Below are 24,619 nucleotides of genomic sequence, written 5' to 3'. Positions count from 1 at the left end.
GCAGGCATACACACAGACAGAATATTGTATACATAATAAATAAATAATTATAAAAAAAACTGTTGATGAATGCACCCTGAGAACTTAAAGTAGAGCTGGCTATTTTTCATATATAAAAGTTTGTTTGTGCTTTTTAAAGATTATTTATAAGAAAACATTTAGATATAAATAATAAAGTAACTGACCCTTTCTTTGTGGCTGTAAAATGCAGCCTGCCAGTAAAAGAACTGGCTGAGAAAAATGCATTGCTTGTTTACACTCTGTTAATCTATAACAAGCTGCTTGGACATTAATGTATGTGGGTTCTTGGCGAGAATTTGTTTTTCACCTGTAATACATAAAATGTTTAATCATGTAAGAGACATAGAAAACATGATGATTTTTATTTGCATTCATTGTGATCATTCAGTTAAAAAATAGAATGTAACCACGTTGTAATTTTAATATTGCTTGAAAGATTTTACTGGGGTATATAAGCTGTAAGGAAAAAATTAATGACACGCAGAAGGGATACTTCTGGGTAGAGGTAAGAAAAGAAATGCGAGAAGAGAGATGATAGATCCTGAAAGCATGCTTGCGTGCGTGTGTTTCCCTTTTTCATTGGCCCCAGAGAGTTAAGTTTTGCCCTGCTTGCAGGCCCCACAGAATTCAGTTTTACTCCCTCAGACAGAAAAATCAAATTGATTGGTTCATTGACTCCATGGCTCTCTCTTAATCCCTGAGCTGCTGAAGGTTGGTCCTCACAACAACAGGTCTCTCTACGCAGTACTGGCTGTCCCAGAATTTGTTATGTAGATCAGGCTAGCCACCGACTCAAGAGATTTGCCTGCCTCTGTTTCCCAACTGCAGAATTAAAGGCGTTTGCAACCACAGCTGGCCAGACTTTCTGCTCTGAAAAGAGAACCCTGCAGCCTCATTGTGTCAGAGCTCTTCCTCCTAGCACAGCACTGACAACCTCCCACGCTGCAGCCTAGACAGTGGGACCATATTGCACTGCTGAGTCATATTACAGTGTGGAGGTCCTAGCTGACAGACATTTGTATGGGTATGTATTCACTGCCTTCAGTGGGCTTACTTTTCAACCTATTTTTATTTAAATCTCCACTTAGAAACAGCCTATAATTCAATAACAAAACCAATTCAGCCTCAGGTAAGACCCTTCACCACTGGCTGCTGCCTATAGATTGACTTACCTATGGTTACAGAACAAATACTTAGAAACGCCTCGCTCAAATATTAAAAGTGAGGTAAAAGTCCAGCATCTTTTGTGTCTGTTTTATCTTGGATCAGAGTCTTATTAGCTCTGAACATAAGCATACTATCTAAAATTAGTGAGACAAAGTTAATTAGGCCCAAATTTATCTAATCTACCTCACGCTAGTTCAGCACTGAGGTACAGACATAATAGTGATGTTTACTGTCAACTTTTACAAAGTCCTGTTCAAATCCCTGAAAAGTCTCTAGAATTCTTCATTCACTGTCCTAAAGCTGTAGTTCCCAAGGATTCCAGAAACAGAGATCACCTCATAATGAGATCACTTCTAAATGGGAACAATTGCCCCACAATGTAAACTGAGGCTGTCCCCCTCCCAACCAAAGCACGAAGAATCACCTCAGGGGAACCAGACTGCCTCTTAAGTACTGGAGACAGTGAACAGCCAGACTACAGTTTGGCCAAGCCTTCTGACTGGGCACATTCTCACCCTACTCCAGTGTTTCCTGTCTGGATCTAGGCTCATGCCAATGTTCTGACACTGGACTGGGAAACAAAACCTCTATCTTCACAACAAGGCCTCAGTGGCTCAAATCCTTCCCTGACTTTCGACTTGGTTTGCGTTTTTTTTTTTAAATATTTATTTATTTACTATGTATACAATATTCTTTCTGTGTGTATGCCTGCAGGCCAGAAGAGGGCACCAGACCTCATTACAGATGGCTGTGAGCCACCATGTGGTTGCTGGGAATTGAACTCAGGACCTTTGGAAGAGCAGGCAATGCTCTTAACCTCTGAGCCATCTCTCCAGCCCTTGGTTTGCGTTTTTAAGTGTGAGTGGCGGGATCTAATTCCTGGGGGACACCACGCACTGTCCACCCCATCATACCTCTGGCCTAGGACTTTGGTTACAGCTTCATCTCAGGAGACTCACTTAAGCCTAGAGATGGATTACTGCTGACATTTGGGGCAAAGAAATAAAAAGATGTCAACATCCACATCTGTCACCCTGGGTAACTTAAAGGTGACTATATGCACATCAAGACAACTTCCAAATCACTTTCTAGCCCTGAGACACCAACAGCCCTCTACTTAGCCTCAACTTAGTAAATGTATGACAGTAACCTGGAACAAGTGACGGATCACAGGAAGAAGGGAATTCAGAGACTGTATTTCTGTTACAGGAGGAGTAAGGCCACATAAATTCTGACTTGCCCAGATAAACTAAAACTAAAATGTCTGTTTGAGAAAAGGGAAATGGTTTAAAATTCTATTACATACACAAAACATTTTATTGGATTCACAGCCTTCTGGGCCTTTGGCAATTGAAAAAATCAATAAGCAAAGATAGATTCACTAAAGACAGGACTCAGTTTCGGAGACCATTATTGAAGTGCTAACCCTGCTCTACTCAAGCAGAAGAATCCACTCCAAAGTCACAGCAAGATGATGACTATGTGGCAGACAAAAAGATATGTTAACAAATGTGAAGCCAGTCTATCAGCTTTAGAGAATGCACAGTACAGATGCCTCTGAAGTACATGATGATGTATTACATTTCTCATTTAATACATAATTAAAGAATGAAACCAGAGCTTCTTGAAGCAGGGGATGTGAAAAAAAAAAAACAGAAAACTAACGAAGATAAAAGGTATCATCATCAGTCTGGTACTATATATAGCATTTTATTTTAGGAAACAATATTAAAAATATCTTTCACAATACTGTTTAAAATAATGTTTTCAGAAAAAAATTAACATTCCTTTATTCAGAACAGTAGTTTAGGGGCTTATCTCCCTCCCACCAAAAAACCTTTTCCATTAAAAAAATTCCATTTAATTTGGGCTGGTGAGATGACAAAGCCACAGGATGGAAGGAGAGAATCAACTCCTTAAGTTATCCTCTGGCCTCCACATAAGCACCATGGCACAGGACTTCCACCCCTACCCAAATTCCAAAAATCCAAGTTTCTTACTAGAATTTAGAAAAGTATGTTTGACGGTTAAAAATATTCTGTGTGACTGGGCAGTGGTAGCACATGTCTTTAATCCCAGCACTCAGGAGTCAGGGGCAGGCAGATCTCTGAGTTCAAGGCCAGCCTGGTCTATGTAGTAAGGTCCAGGACAGCCAGGGCTAAACACACACAAAAAAACAAACAAACAAACAAACAAACAAAAAAAACAAAAAACAAAAAACCAAACTCTGTCTTGGAACCCCCCCCACACCCCCGCCCAAAAAAAAAAAAAAAAGATGTGTGTTCAGATGATTAAATACAAAAGGATGGGACAAACTGCTAATTTTTGGGAGTCTAGTTATTTGACCAAACCTGCAAATGCAGGCCATACACACAGATATTTGTGTGGTCGTTGCTGTGTAGGAACACTCAGATGTCAGAGATGTGGGAGTCAGAAGTGGCAGAACAACACCATGCATAAAAGCAGACATGAGAGCACAGAACACCTTATGTACAAGGTGTGCACAGAAGGGCTGTTGCACTTCCCCTGAACTCTCACTCTGAGGGGAGGTCCTCACTCAAGCACAGGGTGCCCTCAAAACACAAGGAGGTAATGAGCCCTTCACAAACCAGTATAAGTTACATAATCAAAACAGCTCTCTGATATGAGGCTGGGATATTTTATAATTTGTGATATTTTCCTTTAAAGAAAAAAAAAATCAAAGGAAAGCTGGTATGATGGTTTGAAAGAAAATAGTCCCATAAGGAAAGAAACTATTAAGAGGTATGACTTTATTGGAGTAGGTGTGGTCTTGTTGAAGGAAGTGTGTCACTGTGGATCAAGGTCTTTGAGGTCTCCTATGCTCAATAGATATTCAGAGTGGTATATAGACTCCTGCTGCCGCCTGCAGATCAAGATGTAGAACTATCAGCTCCTTCTCCATAACCATGTCTGCCTGTATGATATCACATTTCCCATCATGATAATACTATACCAAGCCTTTGAAACTGTAAGCCAGTCTCAACTGAATGTTTTCCTATATAAAAGTTGCTGTGGTCATGGTGTGTAGGGGAAGACCAGCCAATCACCTTGCTTGAACGGCGGGGTCCCCTAAGGTTATTTTTTACTAATAAATATTGCAGGTGTGCTCCCCGCCTTCCCTTCCGCTTTCCTGTCCTCCGCGGGAACCTCGGTTCTGTAAGTCTTTTCCTTATTAAAGCTGAATATTTTATTATAATTTCTATCTGCCATTCATTTACACCGTAAGAATGGTGTCTCTTCACAGCAACAGAAACCCTAACTAAGACAGCTGGTGTGGTAGTCACTTCCATGACCCTAGCACTTGGGAGGTAGAGGCAGGGGCACTGCCAATTTAAGGCAAGTGTGGTTTTAAAGAGCTCCAGGCCAGCAGGCAGGACTACACGTGAGACTCTGTGTCAAATGAAGATTTTGACTGTTTCAAAGATCAGAACACACCAATCTACCAAACATGCTCAAAAGATAGTTTATTATGAATCTCAGTTTTTAAAAATGATGTAGCTGCTACAATGAGCAGTTTGATTGAGTTGTCTCCTATAAGGCCCAACATCTGCATACTTGGTCCCCAGCTGGTAGCTGCTTGGGTATGCTTAGGAAGGGTGGTCGTCACTGGGGATGGTCTTGGAGGTTTCAAAAGACTCTTGCCATTTGCTCTCTCTGCTTCCCATCAGTGGTTTGAGATGTGAGTCTCCAGTTTTCAGTGTCTAGTTCTAGTTGTCATGCCTGCTTGCTGTCACGCTTCCTTGACTTTATAGAGATGGACTTTGACTCTCTGAAACTGTAAGCCCAAAATAATCTTTCTTTTATACAATGCCTTGGTCATAATGTTTTATCACAGCAACAAGAAAGTAACTACAGTTTTGTGGCTTTTGAAATGTGTGACTTGTTGGACATGAGCAAACAAGTAAAACTTATAATGAGAAATGCTGTTTTTAAATTTTAGTCACTCTATGGAATGAAAGAAACACCAATTACCCTGATGCAATCATTACACACTGTATAAATGAACTGAAATGTCATGTTGAACCAAGTCGATAAATGTGATTATTATCCACCAATTAAGACTAAAAATAGAGGGCTGGAGAGATGGCTCAGAGGTTAAGAGCATTGCCTGCTCTTCCAAAGGTCCTGAGTTCAATTCCCAGCAACCACATGGTGGCTCACAACCGTCTGTAATGAGGTCTGGTGTCCTCTTCTGGCCTGCAGGCATACACACAGACAGAATGTTGTATATATAATAAATAAATATTTTAAAAAAGACTAAAAATAGAGTCAGACATGGTGATGCATTCCTTGGGCTCAGTACTTGGGGAGTAGAGGGAGTAGGATCAAAAATTCAAGACCAGCTTGGGTTACAGAAATGTCTCAAAAAAAAAATCCACCTAAAATAAAAAGAGAAAATAAAATCTAGCGTCTCTAAGTAGTTCTTGAAAAAACAGACAGCAAACTGCCTGTAATATCATCAAGTCAGAATCAGGGCAAGCACCATGCCCCATTCTCAATCCACTTTAGAGAATTACAACTGTAGGAAGACAGTTTCTAAAATAAGGCACTTACAATGAGTGACCCTAAGCTTTTCAATATCACAAGGCAGGAATTGGAAATAAAGAAGATGTCAGGCCAAAAGAAGAGGGGACTGTTCATTCTGACACCCAGCTCCTCTTGCCTGTCTTGTTCAAGAGACAATAGAGGACATAAGACCAAGAATGACGTTCAACAGTCCTCCAGCTCTATGAAGTAGCACTTGTGGGGCAGCTAATGTGTGCTCCTCTAGTCTTGTAGAGCTCTAGTATCAAGAGCTCAGAACTAAAGAGCAACTGTCAGAACTGTTTTTCCAAACCCTTGTGTACGGCAGGAAAGTATATAAAAAGAATGGCACGAAGTCTTTCTTTTTTTTTTTTTTGGTTTTTCGAGACAGGGTTTCTCTGTGGTTTTGGAGCCTGTCCTGGAACTAGCTCTTGTAGACCAGGCTGGTCTCGAACTCACAGAGATCCGCCTGCCTCTGCCTCCCGAGTGCTGGGATTAAAGGTGTGTGCCACCACCGCCCGGCACGAAGTCTTTCTGAAAGACAGTGTAACACTTTCTCTAAACTTAAAAATAGAATTATCATATGACCTGGCAAAAGAATAAAGCACGGTCACATAAGGAGACCTGTACTATGTTCACAGCAGCATCATTCAGAGGGAAGCAGCCCAACTGCGCATCAAATGAAAACTGGACAAGCAGCATGTGGTCTTCCACACAGGGGAATACTAACCTTAAAAGGAAGAAAATTAGCTGAGCGGTGGTGCACACCTTTAATCCCAGCACTTGGGAGGTAGAGGCAGGCGGATCTCTAAATTCAAGGCCAGCCTAGTCTATAAAGTTCCAGGGTAAGTTCTGGGACAGCCAGGGCTATACAAAGAAGCCCTGTCTTGAACAAATAAACAACAACAACAACAAAAAGGAAATTCTCATATATACAACACAATTGAATTGTGATTGTGCAAAGTTAAAGGTAAGCCATAAAAATTCAAGTACAGCCGGGCGGTGGTGGCGCACGCCTTTAATCCCAGCACTCGGGAGGCAGAGGCAGGCGGATCTCTGTGAGTTCGAGGCCAGCCTGGTCTACAAGAGCTAGTTCCAGGACAGGAACCAAAAACTACAGAGAAACCCTGTCTCGAAAAATCAAAAAAAAAAAAAAATTCAAGTACTGCAGGATTCTCTTTCTATGGAGCTCTTAGAGCTGTCAAACCCATAGCTAGACAGTGTAGTGTGCTGCATGGGGAAATAAATCACTGCTGAGCAGACACAGGCGCCCAGTCTTTCAGTAGAAAAAGAATGTGAGAGAACAGTCAAAAAAAATTGTACATGTGCTTAATGCCACTTAATGAGCTATGCACTAAATAGCTGGAAATTTTTACCTACATTTAAAAGTAAAGTGATGGAAAAACAAAAATCTGTTCGCCTATTTTTCAGGAAAAAATATTCTGTCTATTTCATGGTATTTTAGACTTCGAACAATATGAAAAGTGGTACCCAAGCACCAGTGAGGCACTGTCAGAGTCACTAGCCATGAGACTGCTGGGTGAACTCACAGATGACTGTGACTCTTTAATATTCCAGACTTCCCTAATATTTGTTTTATGGTAGGTACTGTGGTAGTCTGACAGAAAACAGCACCCAAAGGGAGTGGCACTATTAGGAGGTGTGGCTTTGTTGGAGAAGATATGGCCTTGTTAGAGGAGGTGGGCTTTGAGGTCTCATATATGCTCAAGTCGCCCAGTGCCTCAGACCACTTCCTGTTGCCTGTGAGTCAAAATGTAAGAACCTCAGCTCCTATCTAGCACCAGGTCTGCCTTCATGCTGCCTTGCTTCCCGCCAGATGATAATGGATTAAACCTCTGAACTGTAAGTGAGCCACCACAATTAAATGTTTTCCTTTACAAGAGTTGCTATGGTCATGGTGTCTCTTCAAAGCAACAGAAACCCTAACTATGACACGTACCTCAGAAAATAATAATTAAAAAAAAAGTCCTACAAAGCAAACCACAATTCTCTAATGCCCTTTCAACCACAGCCTGACAATTTTTTATCCAGGAAGACTATTTCAGTAGCTCTCAGTTGAGTGAAAGTTAAAAGTTACAAAAGCAAGCAAGCAAGAGAAAAATATGACTTCATAAGCAAGCTTGCCCAGCTGGGAATACAGACATAGAATTGAGGTCTTTACAGTAAGTTAAAGTTACATGGCAATTCCAAATATAGTTTTACTAGACATTCCTTCCTCTCTCCACAGGAAAGTGTTTTTAAATTTCCAGGATATGAGCACTGAATTCAAGTGATCAGATCACAGTCTTCTACATGGCCATGGGATAACACAGGTTTTTAAGCTCAAATCCACTTTTATAACCCCCTAACTGACATCTTCAGTCAAGACTTTATTGATCTCAAGTTACAAAACCCAACGACAAAAGCAATGCCTACAACTTGGGGAATCTGGCAAGGAAGAGGAAGGTCTAATTTGTTGCCTCATAGGTAGGGACTTGACATCACTACCACACACCACTCAGGAGATCTGTAGAATCAAGAGGATTACAGATTACATGTTGAAACCTTTAAGAGGAAAATCACTCAAAAGGCATGGCTTCTATCCACTAAGATTCCTAGATTCTCTCCATGGGGACCACTGACTGGTGTCTAAAGTGGGCTGAAGGTGTAGCCACCAATGAGCACCTGTAGTTTCATCAGATGCCAGACAATGAACATGAGCTCTTAGCACACTGCACACTTCACTTGCTGAAGCAGGACCTTGATGAAGAATGAGGCAAATAGATGAGCTACTGGAGGGCATGGAGGATGGAGCTGGTGGTCTACTGAGCCTCACCATTTCTCTCACCAGAGTATGGTAACTTGCTGGTACCATGAGCTATGCCTTCTTTATTTACTTTCAGCATGGATGGATGGTCAGGTTTGGGTTCACAGGCACAGGTAGAGGCAGGCAGTGAACATCAATCTAGTGTCTAGGAGGTGGGAAGAGGAATGGAGGCTGACAGTCTCACGTTTATTTCATCCATGCATCTGACTTACCAAATATTTAGGGTGCTACTATGCAAGAAAGTACTGCCACTGACAATAAAGTACTGAAGCAAACAGACCATGAACAAAGAACACCAGACATTTTAACAAGTGTCATGAGGATAAAAGCCATGAGGTATGATTGAGAGTGCCTCTGAGACCACAGAGGGCCCTTCTGACAAAATGGCATATAAGCTGAGACACCGGAACAGAGCTGAAGGAGAAATTTCCAGGGGTTAATAGAATATTGGCAAGTGCTAAGGCCCCAAGGTGGAAAAGAGTTTAATCTGTTGAAAGAAAGGCAAGACTTAAAGAGAGAGTTGAGAGTGATGGTAGAGGGGAATCCAAATTCCCTTCTAATTGTATTCAATGATTCAGGAATTCATTTTACATTATTAGCAGATAAAACTGGCCAAACAAATCAAGAAACAAAACCCTGAAGTTCTCTATTAAAATGACTCATATGAAGATTTTCCACTTTTAGAGAGATCATAGCTTATCTTAGTATGGTGTTTTGAATGAAAACGGTTCCCAAAGGCCTAGAGTGAGAGGCACTGTTAGGAGGTGTGGCCTTGTTGGAGTAGGTATAGCATTGTTGAAGCAAGTATGTCACTAGGGGTGGGCTTTGAGGTTTCAAACGCTTAAGCCAGGCCCAGTATAGCTCTCTTTTCCTGCTGCCTGCCAATCCAGATGTAGAACTCTCAGCTACCTTTCCAATATCATATCTGCCTGTGTGTTGCCATGTTTCCCTCCAAGATGATAATGGACTAAACCTCTGAATTGTAGGTCAGCCCTAATTAAATGTTTTCTTTTATAAGCATTTCCATAGTCATAATGTCTCTTCATAGCAATAGAAACACTAAGACACTTTGTATTAGAGTATATGCCACTAAAACTCTTCCAGGACTCTTCCAGGATGAAGAAAAGTATTGAGAATGAGGCAATAGGCATCTCTGAAATCTTTGGGAATTTACAAAGCTACCACTGTGTTGCTGGCTCTGTACTCCTAATATAAAGGGCCCCTGTGGCAGCTGTGGAGGGTAACCACTATCTAGTACCTTCACTCTCTGCCTGGGCAAAAGCAAACTTCTGTAGAACCTGGGTTTTGAAAGCAACTGCAATGCAAAAATCCAGTGTATTCTAGGGGAAGGATGTCTTTATAACTTTTGCCCTTGTTTCATGCTATGCCAACCACAGCAAAGAAGAAAAGTCCACACCTTTCCAACCTGCTCAAAATTAATTCATCTGGGGAGACACACTGAAATAGAAGAAAGAGATCCAATCGACCCATTTCATTAATCAACTTCCACAAAACCATTCTCCAATGATTTCTCATACATCTGAGCTGCATCTGGGCCAGGTAAGTGGTGCTATTACTCTACTATTACTCATACTACAACAGTAGCCATGGCCATGCACACCCGAGGCAGGCAATCAGAGGGTCAACTGAGCAATAGAGAACAAAGACTGTCTCTGCACACTAGCTATAGTTTGTCCAATAAGGAAAAGAGATGAACTGAACAGCCCACTCCCTCCCAATCCTAATTGTTATTTTTATCCATATATATGTTGTATCTGTATGTAGGTGGTGCATGTCACATTTGTGTAAGTCTCCAAGGAGGACAAAAGAGGGTGCTGGGTCTCCTGGAGCTGAAGTCACAGGCAGTTATAAGATGCCACACAGGGGTATTGTGGGTCCTCTAGAAGAAAAGCAAGTGTGCTTAGCTACAGAGCCATTTGTCCAGCACCTCCCCCTCAATTTTGAAGTGGCCAATCAAAGATCTTTGACCTCCGGGAGAAAAGAAAAATTAAGCTGATTCTGTCAGCTCAAGGTCAAGATTTGGAAGGCATAAGAACTGGGGAAATGAAGCAAAACAACTGCCAGATGCTTCTAAGAAGTCAGATTTAGCTGCTTTACCATAAAAGGTGACCTCATACCACCCACAATTCTGTCCCCTGAAAAAAAATAAGGAGAACAGGAAGCAGCCTTTAGCATCTACTGAGTCCAGATAAGTGTATCCACTCATCATTTCAAAAGCCATGGAAACTAACCAGCTCCACTTTCTAGCAGCTCCCTAAGAATCAGTAATAGGGTACACAGAAGATAGTGGAACTCCAGTAGCCACTTCCTTCACTGATGAGGAGTCTGCCCCAGAGAGTTCAGGTAGTAGCAGAACTTAGTAGGGACCCTAAGCCTCCTGACTCATATTCCATATCAACTTTCATTATATATTATTATATTACAAAGTAATAAAGTACTGACAGCAAATAGGAACCAGATGGATCACCCACAGTACTATCATCACATTTGGCCATCACTCTTTTTATCATATGCATATGGCTTCTATTTCTGTATTAAAATAATATTGAGTAATGTTCTTTTCAATACATAGGCCTCTCCAAATGATCATAAACACAAACCATGATGTAGTGGTATGTACTTGTATCTGAGTACTTGGAAGGTAAAAGCAGGAAGATCAATAGTTAAAGGCTACCCTTGGCTACATAGTAAGGATAGAAGCTAGCTTGGCTTCTTTGAAAACCTTCTTCCACTACCCCCAAAATATACTAACAATAATTTTATTAAACAGTGTGAAAAAAGAACACTGATTTGATCCAGAGCACAAGTGGTATAACCTGAAGTGATTTTTATCTTTGTAAGAGTTAGTCTCCAAAATAAGTCTGTCCAACTTACTAAGAAAATTAAAATATACAACAGCAACCAATTATTAGGACTTAGAACTCAGGTCCTTGTCATCAAAAGCTTAAAGTTGAACTCCCCAGGGGCCCTCGAGGTCCTGGAATATAAGACTGAAGCTGCTAACCTAAAAATGAGTCCTATGTACCTACCTGGAGCATCAGGTACTTGAAGAGGAATAAAAGGATCAGACACACTTAGAAGTGGGATGCCAGAGTCCACAGCCTGCCCACCCTTCCTTTTTTCAGCTGGAGTTAGTTGAAGAGGAAAAATTAGGAGAGAAAAAAATGAGAAAAGCAGAAAATGTCAAGTAAATATCGATGCATTTACCTTCTACTTATACAAGAGCTCAAATAACAGAGAAAATCCAAATTTAGACAGAAAGGAGGAGGTGTATTGCCAACTAATAGCAAACACCTAGAAGACACACCAAGGGTCCTGTAACACACTATGAATGCATCGGGTTCAGAGTAGGACAGCCATGTGCTTTCTCTTAGTGTTCGCTACCCCAGGAATCTCTGCTCAATGTCTCTAGAAATTACTGCCCCTCACCCCTACACACTTTGGCACATATTGTCAATATATGTTTATCCATTTCCTGTGTACTTCAACAGCCCACATGTGCTCCAGGCAGTAACTGTCTTAGTGCACTATTACAATGTCTAACAGGTGCTGTGCAGTGCTCCTGCCTAATACTATTGCTGTTCATGCTGTATTCGGTAAACTTTAGTTCCAGAAATATTAAGTATCTTATAGCATATCAGAGCTTTAAACCTTTAAAGTCCTGGAAGTTTCTACTACTATTTTTCTCAATTTTTTTTTCAAAGAAAACAAAGGCCCAAACTGAGACAAGTCAGAGGTCTGCCTGCAAAGCAAGCATCAGACCGGGGTCTCTTGGCGTCTACTCTAACAATCTTTACATTTCACTTTAGTACTAGTTTGGCTGTTAATTAAAATCCCATTTTGATTTCTAAGTGATTTTTTTAAATTTGAAAGTCAGGTATGGTGATGTACACTGTACTCTTAAGTATCCTAGAAGCTGAGGTAGAAAGATCACAAGTTTGAGGGAGGGAGGAAGGAAGGGAGGGAGGAAGGGAGGGAGGGAGGGAGGGAAAGGAAGAAAGGAAGGGAGGGAGGGAGGGAGGGGGAGAGAGAGAGAGAGAGAACAAACTCAATAACAACAAAGGAAAGTGAAAATTATACAGACTCACAGGAGACTGCTGCAGGCAAAGTGTGAGCCCCGTACCCAGCTTCTGCAACAAGCACACTTTCTGTACCAGCAGGATAGTATCATCCATGCTACTCAACACTATGACTTGAACTATTTGGTTTTTCCCTTACATCCTGATAGAGCTTGGATTTGGGATGTCCTCCAAAGGTCTGTAATGGTTACAGTTAAGTGTCAGCTTGCCATAATCTAAAATCACCCAGGAGATGGGCATCAGAAAATGTCTGTGGAGGAATATCTTGACTGTATAATTGAGATGGGAAAGCCCTCCCCCATTGATCACTAAATGAGAAAATGCCTTACAGCTGGATCTCAAGGAGGCATTTCACAGCTGAGGTTCCTTTCTTTTATGATCTACAGCTTGTGTCAAGTTGACACCCAAAACCACCCAGTACAGAAAGTATATCAAGGGTGCAGGGGCTTAAGAGGCACCCACCACCATGTGGGTTTTGAGGCTCAAATTCAGGTGGTCAGGCTTGGTGGTAAGTGCCTTTACCCATGGAGCCACCTCACTAGCCCATGCCAGACTTATTAAGTGAAGAAACAAACAGGTTTTAAAATATACAGATGGATATCACAGTGTCACAATTTTAAACCAAAACCTAAAATTGTACAAAATCGTGACCACATGTATTTTGGTGAGGAAGATCTATAAATTTCATTAGATTCACAAAGATGTTTATGACCCTAAAAAAGTTAAATGCAGTGTTCACATTGTGGTGGTTTGAATGAGAACGACCCCCATAGGCACATATACTTGAATGCTTAGTACCCAGTTAGTGGAGCTGTTTGGGAAGGATTAGGAGGTGTGGTCTTTTTGGAGAAGTTGTATCACTGGTGATGGACTTTGAAGTTTCAAAAGCCCATGCCAGGCCCAGTGTTTCTCTACAAACCGCTTACCAATCAGGGCATATAACATTCAGCTACTGTTTCAGCATCATGCTTGTCTACATCCATGATGATCACGGACTAACCCTATAAAACTGTTAGCAAGACTCCAATTAAATGCCTTTTTAAAGAAGAGCTGCCTTGGTCATGGTTTCTCTTCAAAGCAACAGAATAGTGACAAGACATACATCATGATGAAGTCATTATACTGTGTCTAGGTGATGAGATCATGGATGATTTGGATTGTTTCTACACAAATATATAACTTTTATATAATAAAAATGGATAATTTTATTAATAATGGAGAAAACAAGTCTCATTGATTTGGTTTTTAAAAATGCATGTGTATATATAATAGATTATCAAGTATAAGACAGTTTCTAAGTCTTAGAATTCTTCAAGTAATCCTGAAGACTTTAAGCAATAACAAAATCTTGCCAGAGCACTGGTCCTTAAATTAGAAATATCTACATAAGACACACACTGAACAGGGAGAGCAGATGCTGTATATTCACCACAGCACTCCAGCCCCTGAATTCAAAGTGATTTTTGGTGGTCCTTAAATGTCTTTTGGCTGGACAACTACCAAATGAAGGAAAGGAATGACTTCCTACCAGAAACTGGGTTCTTCATATGCTAGAGCTATCTATGAAGTGGAAACAACAGTGATCCTCATGTCTCAGGCATGTGTCACACTTACCAGTTCCAGCAGAAAATGAGGAAGTGGCAAAAGCATCTCCTTGTGTTGACTGGAAACCTGGGATCAAACTCTCTGCTGAGCCACCAAGCTTCTCAGGAAGCTTTCCTAGAGGGACAAAATACCACTGGGTTCATCCTTGAAGAATCCTGGGGTGCACAGACACATAGTGAGGTGAAGAACACTCTCTGATGTGACTTTTCCTACCACATTGATGGCAACATCATACCAAACAAACACCAAAAAGTCCTTGTCTGTGCCGATGCTCAAAGACTGTTCTCCAAGCTGGCAGCAGGTTGGGAACTGAGATGGAGCGACAGGGAAGAAAGCGGTGAGAGGCTATGAAAGACAGGTGCCAACAGCAGGGCTACATGACAGCTGACAGCAGAACAACAGCAACACATACCAAAAATTAAAAATAGACAAAAGAGCCGGGCGGTGGTGGAGCACGCCTTTAATCCCAGCACTTGGGAGGCAGAGGCAGGTGGATATCTGTGAGTTCGAGACCAGCCTGGTCTACAAGAACTAGTTCCAGGACAGGCTCCAAAACCACAGAGAAACTCTGTCTCAAAAAACCAAAAAAAAAAAAAATAGACAAAAGAGCTCAAAAATATCAAAACAAAACCTCTGGGGGGCAGGGCTGGAGAGTTAAGAGGGTTCATCAGTTCAGATTCCATACTCTTGTGCTTCCAGAGTACCAAAGTTCAATTCCCAGCACCTCTATCAGGCAGGTCACAACTACCCGTAACTCAAGCTCTAAGGGATCTGATGTATCTGGCTTCTATGGACCTGCACTCACATGCTTATAGCCATGTATGGACACACACATTATACAATTTAAAAATAAATAAAATCATAAAGAACCCAATGTCTCATTAATTAGACACAAACATACTAATTTTCAATAATGCAGCAAAAAAAAAATCTGTTTACAGCACAGAATAAGAAGTGGCAGAGATAACAAGGAAGAGAACTTGTCAAAGGAAATCAACCCTACGCCCTGTCTTCTATTGAAAAGGCTGAACCATCCAGGCATGATGGTCCACAATTTTAATCCCAGCACTCAGAGGCACAGGGGCAAGTGGATCTTTGTGAATTTAAGGTTACCCTAGTCTACATAGGAAGTTCCAGACCAACCAGACTACATAGTGAGATACTGTTTCAAAACAAAATAAAATGATAGAAAGTATGTTTTTAAAGCACTGCTGTAATGTAAATCAGTTTATATCATTCACTGACTCTGCTCATTCTTTTGTTTTGTGCTGAGTCTGAGTACACAAGGGATGTTTTTCTCCCAACTCCACATTGGAGAGATTTCCCAGGGATCTGTGGATTTGCCTATGGCTATTTTGGATAGAAACATGCCTTGTATTTAAGGAATCTCCTTTCTATGGTCAGTCAACAACACATAAACTGTGATCAGGACCCAGTATTCTGTGAGGCACACCCTCAGCTACTCTTTCTAGGGCAAGCCCATTGAGGATGAACGGGACATTTACACTTCTCCAAGGAATCACTCAGCTTGATGTAATTATCTCAGTTTATGCCACTGAATCCTTTCAAAGTTTCTCCTCTACGCTCCACAGTTCCCGGTGCGTCTCACAGTTGATCAGCATTTTTGAAAAAAAAATAGTGCTACGGCAAAAATGAAAATGAAAGAATGAAAAGTCAGTTTGCAAACCCCAAAACCAATTCTTTTCAAGACAGGTCCATGCTGACCTTTCCTAAGCACATTCCTCTACAGCTAAGACACAGACACAATCAAGTTTCTTTTCAGCCGACTTATAACCAAGAACAGGAAAGACTCAGCTTGCTCACCTTCCCCAAGCTTGGCAAAGTCCTTGTTAAGCAGTTCTTCAGCTGTGAGTTTGGAGAAGTTGTCATCATCAAAAGGATTCCATGTTGAACCTTCAGAAGCATTGGACACATTCTGTTGTGAGGTCCGTGGAGAGCCAGAGGGAGTGGTAGTTGCAGACCTGGGAAAGTTTCCCCCAAGGGTGAGGGAAAAGAAAATATAAAAACGCAGAAGGGTCCAAACAATTTTCTCTTCATTAAGGTACCGATTCTTTCCTCAATCAAACCATCATTTTCCACAGTGTTTCCCTAAAGGACCTCCCGCAGACACTGAAAAGTTTAGTCTTTATAAACGCAGTTCCTTCTCTTAAGCTCTCATAAAACCCTGCAACTTGCCTGTTCCTGGCAAAGACCTCACGTTAGGATCCACAGCAGCCTATCCTGAGGGCCATGTATCAAGCACAAGCAACTCCTGCTGGGGCTGAATCCCAGGCCTATCAAGGCTGACTCTGACCTTTCAGGATCTAGTGCGTATAGCACTAAGCTATCATCACATGTTCAGAATATTGTCCAGGGGTAGAGTTACCACTACCTTTGTATGCCTAGATCACCTGCTTTTCCTCCAGTTTCTCTTGACTTAAATATGTTTAACTTTAGAGTGTATGGTTTAGACCTTAGGCTAAAGGTCTAAAATTAGACGGACTTAATGGCCACCAAGACTGACTTTATGTGACGCACAGAACCAGCTACCTAACCAGGTTCATGAAGGTTGGCTAAGTCTCTGTCTTTGGAACTCATAAGTCAGGCTGGCCAGACACAAAAATAATTCATGATAAAACATATGATGTACACTTAAAAGAAAAAGATCCCCAGACAAAATACTCCACGAGAGGGAAGAACAAAGCTTGACATGGAGCTAAGGAGGCCAAGTACATCCACTATGGGAGAGGGAAGCAGCAGCTCCAAAGATGAGCCAAGTCACCTGTGTAGACAATATTTGCTGAGGTAGCCACCCTCCAAATTTTGGGTGTCCAATAAGAAATTGTCAGTACAGAGACTTGGTCATGGCCGGGCGATGGTGGCGCACGCCTTTAATCCCAGCACTCGGGAGGCAGAGGCAGGAGGATCTCTGTGAGTTCGAGACCAGCCTGGTCTATAGAGCTAGTTCCAGGACAGGCTCCAAAACCACAGAGAAACCCTGTCTCAAAAAACAAAAAAAAAAACAAACAAACAAAAAAACAAACAAACAAAAAAAAAAAAACAGAGACTTGGTCAAAGGGTTTAGAAAACACTCTCTACGGAGCATAGAACAGATGGGAGAATGGAAACTGAAAAGACAGTATCTGTACAATGCACACACTGTGTGCCAGTTCATAGTTTCTTACTAAATACAGCCATGCACTGGCATAAGCATGCAACCACACCTCCAAAAGCTTATGGAAAGAATCATACAGTAGTGACCCAGAGCAGACCTTGCCCACATGGTAAGAACAAACGTACTTAGATTTATTGAGACTGGCCTCAGCTGCAGCTGCCTGGAGCAGCTGAGTTGATTTGCTGGCAGGAACCCCAAAGACTGCACTGTGGGTTACATCACTGAGGATCCGCCTGTGCCCAGCACGCTGGGTTTTAGGGGATGATGGAGGAGTGAGAGATCCAACTTTCTGACCCTGGATAGTTGGAGGTGGAGTTGTCTGAACCTTTGGCTGTTGTCTTGGTGGAGCTTGAATCTGCGAGAGAAAGAGAAATGCAAAGCTTCACTATGAACAAAAAAAGAAAAAAGGAGGAAGAAATAGGAAAGAAAAACAAATTAATAACCATGTATAATAAAAACTCATTTGCTCATAAGATTTGAATGGCCAAGGTTATCAACAGCACCAGAAAGAAAACCAAGGCACCAACCATCTGAGCTGCAATGGAGGTAGACATCACCAAGGAAGTGCCTGGTTCTTATTCACATCCAGTTTCCATTAGCTTCAATATACAAGTTAACCAGATGTGATGGAGCTACCAGCCCAAGACTACATATGCTATTCCCTGCCCTAAAGATCTAGAAGGTATCTTAAAGGACTTCCTACTTCTGAGGACAAATAGCACTTCATCAAGAATGCTTCCATGGGGCAGGTAATAGATTCTACTCTCTATTACAGCTAGAAGAGAAGATATACTCCAGCCAAGATGGCTTGGAGCACGACAGTTTCTGCTTAGAGTTATGGACTCCCTCCTACACTAAGTAAGTGAATCAAACAATCGCCGTGAGACTGAAGCACGGTAGCTCTTGTTTTATATTATTAAAGGCCTTCATTCCACTGATGAGATGGATTCACAAGAACCTATTTTTCTGTTTCAACCCCACATCAAAAGTGCAGCACTGGTATAGTGGGATTTACTTGCTCCAATCTTCCTTGAGACATGGCACTGAAGATCAGTGGAAAATAGAGTGAGACAGAAGAAAAGCCTTAATGATGGTTGGGTTCACAGACGGACTCTTGAGAAGTGGTTCACAGAACAATAAACAGGTGGCAATGTAGTTGTGACTATGTAAGTGGTCCTTAGCACAAGCCATCTGTATCAAGCAAAATAATTTTAAAAGCATTCAGAAAGCCACCTAAGCCCTTCTTAGTTCTGCCAATCTAGAAATAAAAAGTCTGGATACTGAGTGCCTCAGGGACTTAACTATCCCTTCCCTCAAATCCCTCCACTCAAGAGAAAGCTACCTCTCCACACTGAAGCTCAGCTCCTACGTTGTGTCTCTGAAGACAGACATCCAGAATTTAAGAAACCATGACATAAAAGTTCAATGGGTCAGGATGCCTATAGCAGAGGAGAGTGTCCTCATGTTGTCCCTGGGAGCTGGAATGCTTTTTGAGGCTCACTATCTTCCTGTGTCTGTATGCCAATCACCCCATTAACAAGATGAATGACAGCACAACTATAAGGTTCTACTGCTAACCAGACTAAGGCAGGAAGGGCGACAGCCCACCAGGGAGCATGGAGCTCTGTGAAGGTCAAAGTGCTGGCAGTGCATCTTCCTTTGGGGGCCTAGAGCTACAGAAGAAAGGCCTTCTAAATGTCAGTATCCACGAGGGTCAGCTGTGAACTGGCTTATCTCACTGCAAAGGGGTACTTCACAGTTATGATGGACTCTGTGAAGGAGCATCCGCACTACTGAGAGAAGACTGTCTTTTTCTTACCTGGCTTTCAGTTGTAATATACATAACAGATGCCTCCACTGGGAGGATTCCCAGGTGAGCAATGAACCACTGAGCCACATCTCCAAGACAGCACGAGTGGATCTAATCTGAAAACCTGAAATCCTTAAGGCTCTAAAAACCGACATTTTGAGCACTGACATGATGCCACATGTAGAAAATTCTACACTTGACTTCATGGAGCACGTGGCAGCCCAAAGGTAAAATTTCATATACAACTATTTCACTGTAAAAGTGCCTATGAAATAATTTAATTCTGTGTGTTGATTTCTGATAGCAACCCCACAGGGCAGGTTTTATGGACATTGGAAATCAAAGAAAACAAATGGAAACAGACCATACAGAACAAATACCAGAACCTTAACTTCAGAGACAGAAGAGGATCTTTAGTCCACTGAGGCTCAGGGCACTTTTACATTTGCCCAACATGAGTGCTGGGAACTGAAGTTGAGTCTTCTGCAGGAGTAGCAAGCTGTGTCAACACTACCTTGTGGACATTTTTTCATAGGCCTGCACAGATTTTAGTTTGTGTCCCTATGCTCACCACACAGAACACAGAGCTCAGTGTTGGCCCATCTAGGACTCATGAGAAGGCTGAGGATTCACTCCCAAGGCAGTGGACACTTTGTCTAAGAATATCAGAGAAGAACCTTTAAAGAAGTATCTTCAGCACCAGTGGATCATCTCAACACCCTTGAGGAGATACAACACAAGTCAGACTTCCTGATCCTTGCCCCAGCTCTAGTTCAATCCTTCTGTATGTCTTGGGCAGTAACTTTCTAGTTTGGATCTCAGTGTTTAATTCCACAAAATGAAGAGATTAAACGAGATACTTAAGACCCCCTATAGCTATTTCATGCAATATTTTTAAAACCTTTTTCTATTATCAAAGGGGAAATTTATTTTAGCTCAAAAGTACAAACAATGGCTGTCTACCATATTCCTGTAAAAGACTAAGTTTTTTACAGAAACAAACAGGTAAAGCAGAGACAGAAAAAACACAATCTACCCATAGCACTGTTTCCTTTTGAAGGAATATAAATAGTCTTCTGGTTTAGAATGGGCTGCAAGTTCTCTGCTAGAAATGAATCCCCAGAAAGATGGTTTCTCGCTGGAGAGATGGCTCAGCGGTTAAGAGCATTGCCTGCTCTTCCAAAGGTCCTGAGTTCAATTCCCAGCAACCACATGGTGGCTCACAATAATCTGTAATGAGGTCTAGTGCTCTCTTCTGGCCTGCAGTCATACAGACAGAATATTGTATACATAATAAATAAATAAATAAATAAATAAATAAATAAATAAATAAATAAATAAATGAATGAATGAATGAATGAATAAATAAATAAATAAATAAATAAATGAATGAATGAAGATGGTTTCTCACTTCTCTTCATTAGTTTAGTTGTTGGGCCCCCTTGAAAATGAGAATAGCTAGATATACAAACACTATTGGCTACTTGTTCAAAATGCCTTTTGGTAACAACAGAAGTTTCTACTACTGTCATTAAAAAACTGAGTACACAATACAGGCATGGTGGATTGAAATAAAATGGACCCCAAAGGTGCTGTGGAATAATCCCTTTGTATACTGTGAAGATTTGTCACTGTGAATGATTTAATAAATGAGCTGACTAGCCTATAAGTTGAACAGGATAAAGTTAGGCAGGAAAATCAAATTGAGAATGCTGGGAAGGAGAAGGGAAGTGTGGAGTATTTCATTTGTATTTTAATAAGTAAAGTTTGCCTAAGGACTAAAAAGTAAGACAGCCTGATAGACCTGGCAGCAATAACACACAACTTTAATCACAATAGCTCACCACAGAAACCAGGAGTAGTGATGCATGCCCTTAATCCCAGAACTAGAGAGGATTATAAAACAAGAAGAGACAGCTCTCAATCTCAGTCTCATCTGAGGATTCCTAGAGGCAGGATCACCATTTTTGGACTGAGATCAAAATAAGAGCCAGTGACTAGCTGCTTTGCTTTTCTGGTCTTTGAGAGGTTAAACCCCAATTTCTGTCTCTGAGTTTTTAATTAATCATACTTCAGTTGGCACCCAACTTTTGGGGTAAAAATTTACAAAAAAGCTGTTTGCCTCAGGCTTTTTAGCCACTTTTTAAGAGTGGACTCAAAAGTAGCCACCTGGGTTCAAGAGAAAAAAACTAGTGTACTCAGGTCCTGTTCGCCCAAGCTTAGTTTCCATGTAAAGATTGAAAATATACAGAGAACCTGGACACTGCATGTTATTATGTTGTCTTTGAATTGTTTGACTGCTGAGGAAGGAACAACAGCTGCTAAAAGACATTTGATTATAAATGCTGCTGGATTAATCCAACCTATATATTTTGAAAATGCCTTAACTCTAAAGTTTAAGTCAAAAGATATGCTACTTTGGAGATGAGGTTTTGTTTTTGTTTCCACAGGAAATGAGAGGCTGTGGATTCATTCTGGGTTAAGAAAAATAAGGTTTGATCAAGGAAGACTCCCCTAAAAAATTTCCAATGGGAACAGATGACCCAGATGATCCAACATTTCAGCAGACCTCTGTTGCAGTTTTCTCGGAGTTCTACATCCAGAACAGCTTCAAGACTGCTGGCTGAGATGATCCAGTCTCACAGAATACTCCCTGCAGACAGGATTTGACCATAATCCTAAATTTTCTTTGGGTCCCCATAAGATTATCAGCACCCCCAATCAGCAGGAAGTACCCTGGAAAACTATGCCCACATTCCCAAAAAGTGGATTGTGGATGTTTGTCTTTGTTTAGCATGTTGGTTACAAGTTGTTATGGATAAAGGTCAGGAAAAAAGCTAAACAAAGGAGATTAGATTCAGAGTTCTTGTTTTGAAAAGAAAGAAACAGGAAATGCTCTCGTACACCGTAAAGATTTGTCACTCACACTGGCTTAGTAAAATGCTGATTGGCCAGTAGCCAGCCAGGAAGTATAGGCAAGGAGACCAGAAGACTAACAAAGGAAACATGCCTTTGTTAGATGAGAATGCCTCACTGAAAAAAGGTACTAAGCCAAATGGCTAAATGTATACAAGAATTATGGGTTAACTTAAGTTGTAAGAGCTAGTTAATAATAAGCCTTAGCTAACAGGCAAAACAGTTTATAATTAATATAAGCCTCTGTGTGTTTCTTTGGGACTAAATGGCTGCATGATTGGGCGGAACAGAAACTGTCTACAGCTACCTCTTCCTTCCCTTTCCCCCGTCTCACTACATACTCTCTTCAGTCTTGAGCCAACCCCTGTTGGTTCTTACCGCAGACTCCTGAGCAGCAGCTGGCTGTGGGGCTGTGGTTGGCTGTGCCTGAGGCTGTGGTACTACCACAGCAGTCTTCTGCTGCAGAGCAGCCTGCTGTGTCATCAGTTGCTGCTGTTGCTGCTGCTGCTGCTGCTGGTAGAAGTTCTGTATCAGCTGTTGCTGAGAGCCTCCCTGGGAGACCACAGGGAACTGAGCAGTGACTGGTTGCTGGGCTGCTGGATGTCCTGCCTGAAACTGAACAGGAGAGTGGCAAGAAATGAGGAGGTGAATACAAGCCCACCCAGAGTCACATTCACAAAAGGCTAATGTCTCAATAACTATAACGCCAATACTGAAGTCAAAAGGAGGGTCCAGCAGAAGCTTGGAAGCTGGGCCAAGTAGTTAAGAACAGGACACAGGGCATTAGAATCATACCAGCAACATTTGTACTGCCAGAGCCTTCCCACTGCATCAGACTGTTTACCAGGCATAGTTGCAGGGAAGCAACCAGATTTTTCAAGAGACTCTAAGGCCTGGAGTGAACAGAAGCAAGGGAAGTATCTTCAGTGCAGAAGAAATCCTTCTTCTAAAGGATTCTGAAGCAGCCAAGAACCAAATGCTTCCCTATATGAACAGACTGCCTTAGTGATGTTGCTGAAAGAGCAACTGAAATGTTAACCAGTGACTAACACCTATCCAAACCTTTCCAAAGTTATCCCAACAGATCTCCCTTTATGAAATTCTGCAGCCTCAAATACCCTGTCACTAGTGATTCTCCTCTACATGCTTTATGTGGAGTCTTGCTACATTGCCAAGGCTTGTTCCAGAAACTTGTGGGTGCAAGCCACCCTTTTACTATCAGCTTCCCAAGTAGCTGGGGATAAAAATGCACCCTACACCCATCTTCCTAGCACCTCTTTTATGTCTCTCTAATCTTCGCTGCTTTACACTACTTGCTAGGTGCACTAACAAAGCTCAAAATGAGAGTCTGCTAATATAAAAGTGAAGTCTTAGAAAATCATCAAAAGTGCTACTGAGCTAACTGGGATAGTCCTGGATATGAATACTAGTATAAAAGGTCAGCAAAAACAACACATAAGAGTATAAGAGCTTGTTTACAGCAATAATCAAGACCCACCCACCAGGGACGCAGAGGGCTGTGGTCTGTCCTTAAGGGTAGCACAGGGACACTCTAAAGAAGCAAATAGAAATTAGGAGTATATCTTTGCAAGAATCAAAGGACATAATTTTATAGATCTAACTTTAAAACTATTTAATTATTTTATACATTCATAAAACAAAACTGACCCAAAATGTAGATGGCAAAATTGAAATAAATTCAACAGTCTATGTATCCAATTAGCAACTACTCCACTGAAAATAAAGTGCTGAATATTCTAAGGTTGCTAAGCATGGTGGTACATGTTTGTAATCCTTCGACTCAGAAAGCTGAGGCAGGATAACTACAACAATTTCAAGCCCAGTTGGGGCTATAGTATGAGACTTTGTTTCACAACTAATAGCAACAAAAAAAACTTTAGGTGATAAAAACAACAAAAACCAAGAAGTTAAACCAAAATCTTTTTAATTATGATACTGAATTAGATGTATAAATCTGTATGTATGTTTTCTAATAACACAAATACATTTCTAAGAAACAATTACCAACATGGCTCAATAGCAAGGAGTCATTTTTAAAGCCAACTGTGGTTTCTAATTATCATTCCCATTAAAAACAATCTGATCTTGAGTGAAATGGATGACTCTAAATTAATAGCAGAATGATCCTGGCACAGTCATTACACTGGAAAAACATAATAATTAACCACTAGAGTCACATCCAAAGGATCTAGAAGTCAATCTGAAATAACTTGAGCAATCTGAGCATGTTTTAAAATGGTGACACATAGAAATCCATGAAGTTACAATTGATGTGGGATGTCCTTCTGTATATGTGTTGCTTTTACTGGTTGATGAAAAAAGCTATTTTTGTCAATGGCTTGGCAGAGTAAAGCCAGTGGGAAATCTGAACAGTGAGGAAGAGAGAGAGAGAGAGAGAGAGAGAGAGAGAGAGAGAGAGAGAGAGAGAGAGA

The 24,619-nt window shown here is 41.2% G+C and overlaps 1 protein-coding gene across 4 annotated transcripts in view; it reads right to left on the bottom strand.

Annotated features, from left to right (window-relative positions):
- Aak1 (AP2 associated kinase 1) overlaps positions 1–24,619 on the bottom strand; it is a 172,302-nt gene that overhangs the window by 24,447 nt on the left and 123,236 nt on the right. For 2 of the 4 annotated variants that reach the window (XM_005364808.1, XM_013352973.1), the window contains exons 13-17: positions 22,545–22,781; positions 17,566–17,795; positions 16,090–16,247; positions 14,275–14,379; positions 11,611–11,706 (exon numbers count right to left, since the gene is read on the bottom strand). In XM_005364808.1, coding sequence (XP_005364865.1) covers positions 11,611–11,706; positions 14,275–14,379; positions 16,090–16,247; positions 17,566–17,795; positions 22,545–22,781 — 826 coding nt within the window. The remainder of the gene's footprint in view (positions 1–11,610; positions 11,707–14,274; positions 14,380–16,089; positions 16,248–17,565; positions 17,796–22,544; positions 22,782–24,619) is intronic. The other 2 variants (XM_026788149.1, XM_013352971.2) reach the window with 1 other exon arrangement.

The sequence above is a fragment of the Microtus ochrogaster genome, unplaced genomic scaffold, assembly GCF_000317375.1.
Source record: "Microtus ochrogaster isolate Prairie Vole_2 unplaced genomic scaffold, MicOch1.0 UNK1, whole genome shotgun sequence".
In the NCBI taxonomy this organism is placed as follows: Eukaryota; Metazoa; Chordata; class Mammalia; order Rodentia; family Cricetidae; genus Microtus; species Microtus ochrogaster.
Note: the sequence above shows the minus strand (reverse complement) of the source record. Positions and strands in the feature narration are given on the sequence as shown.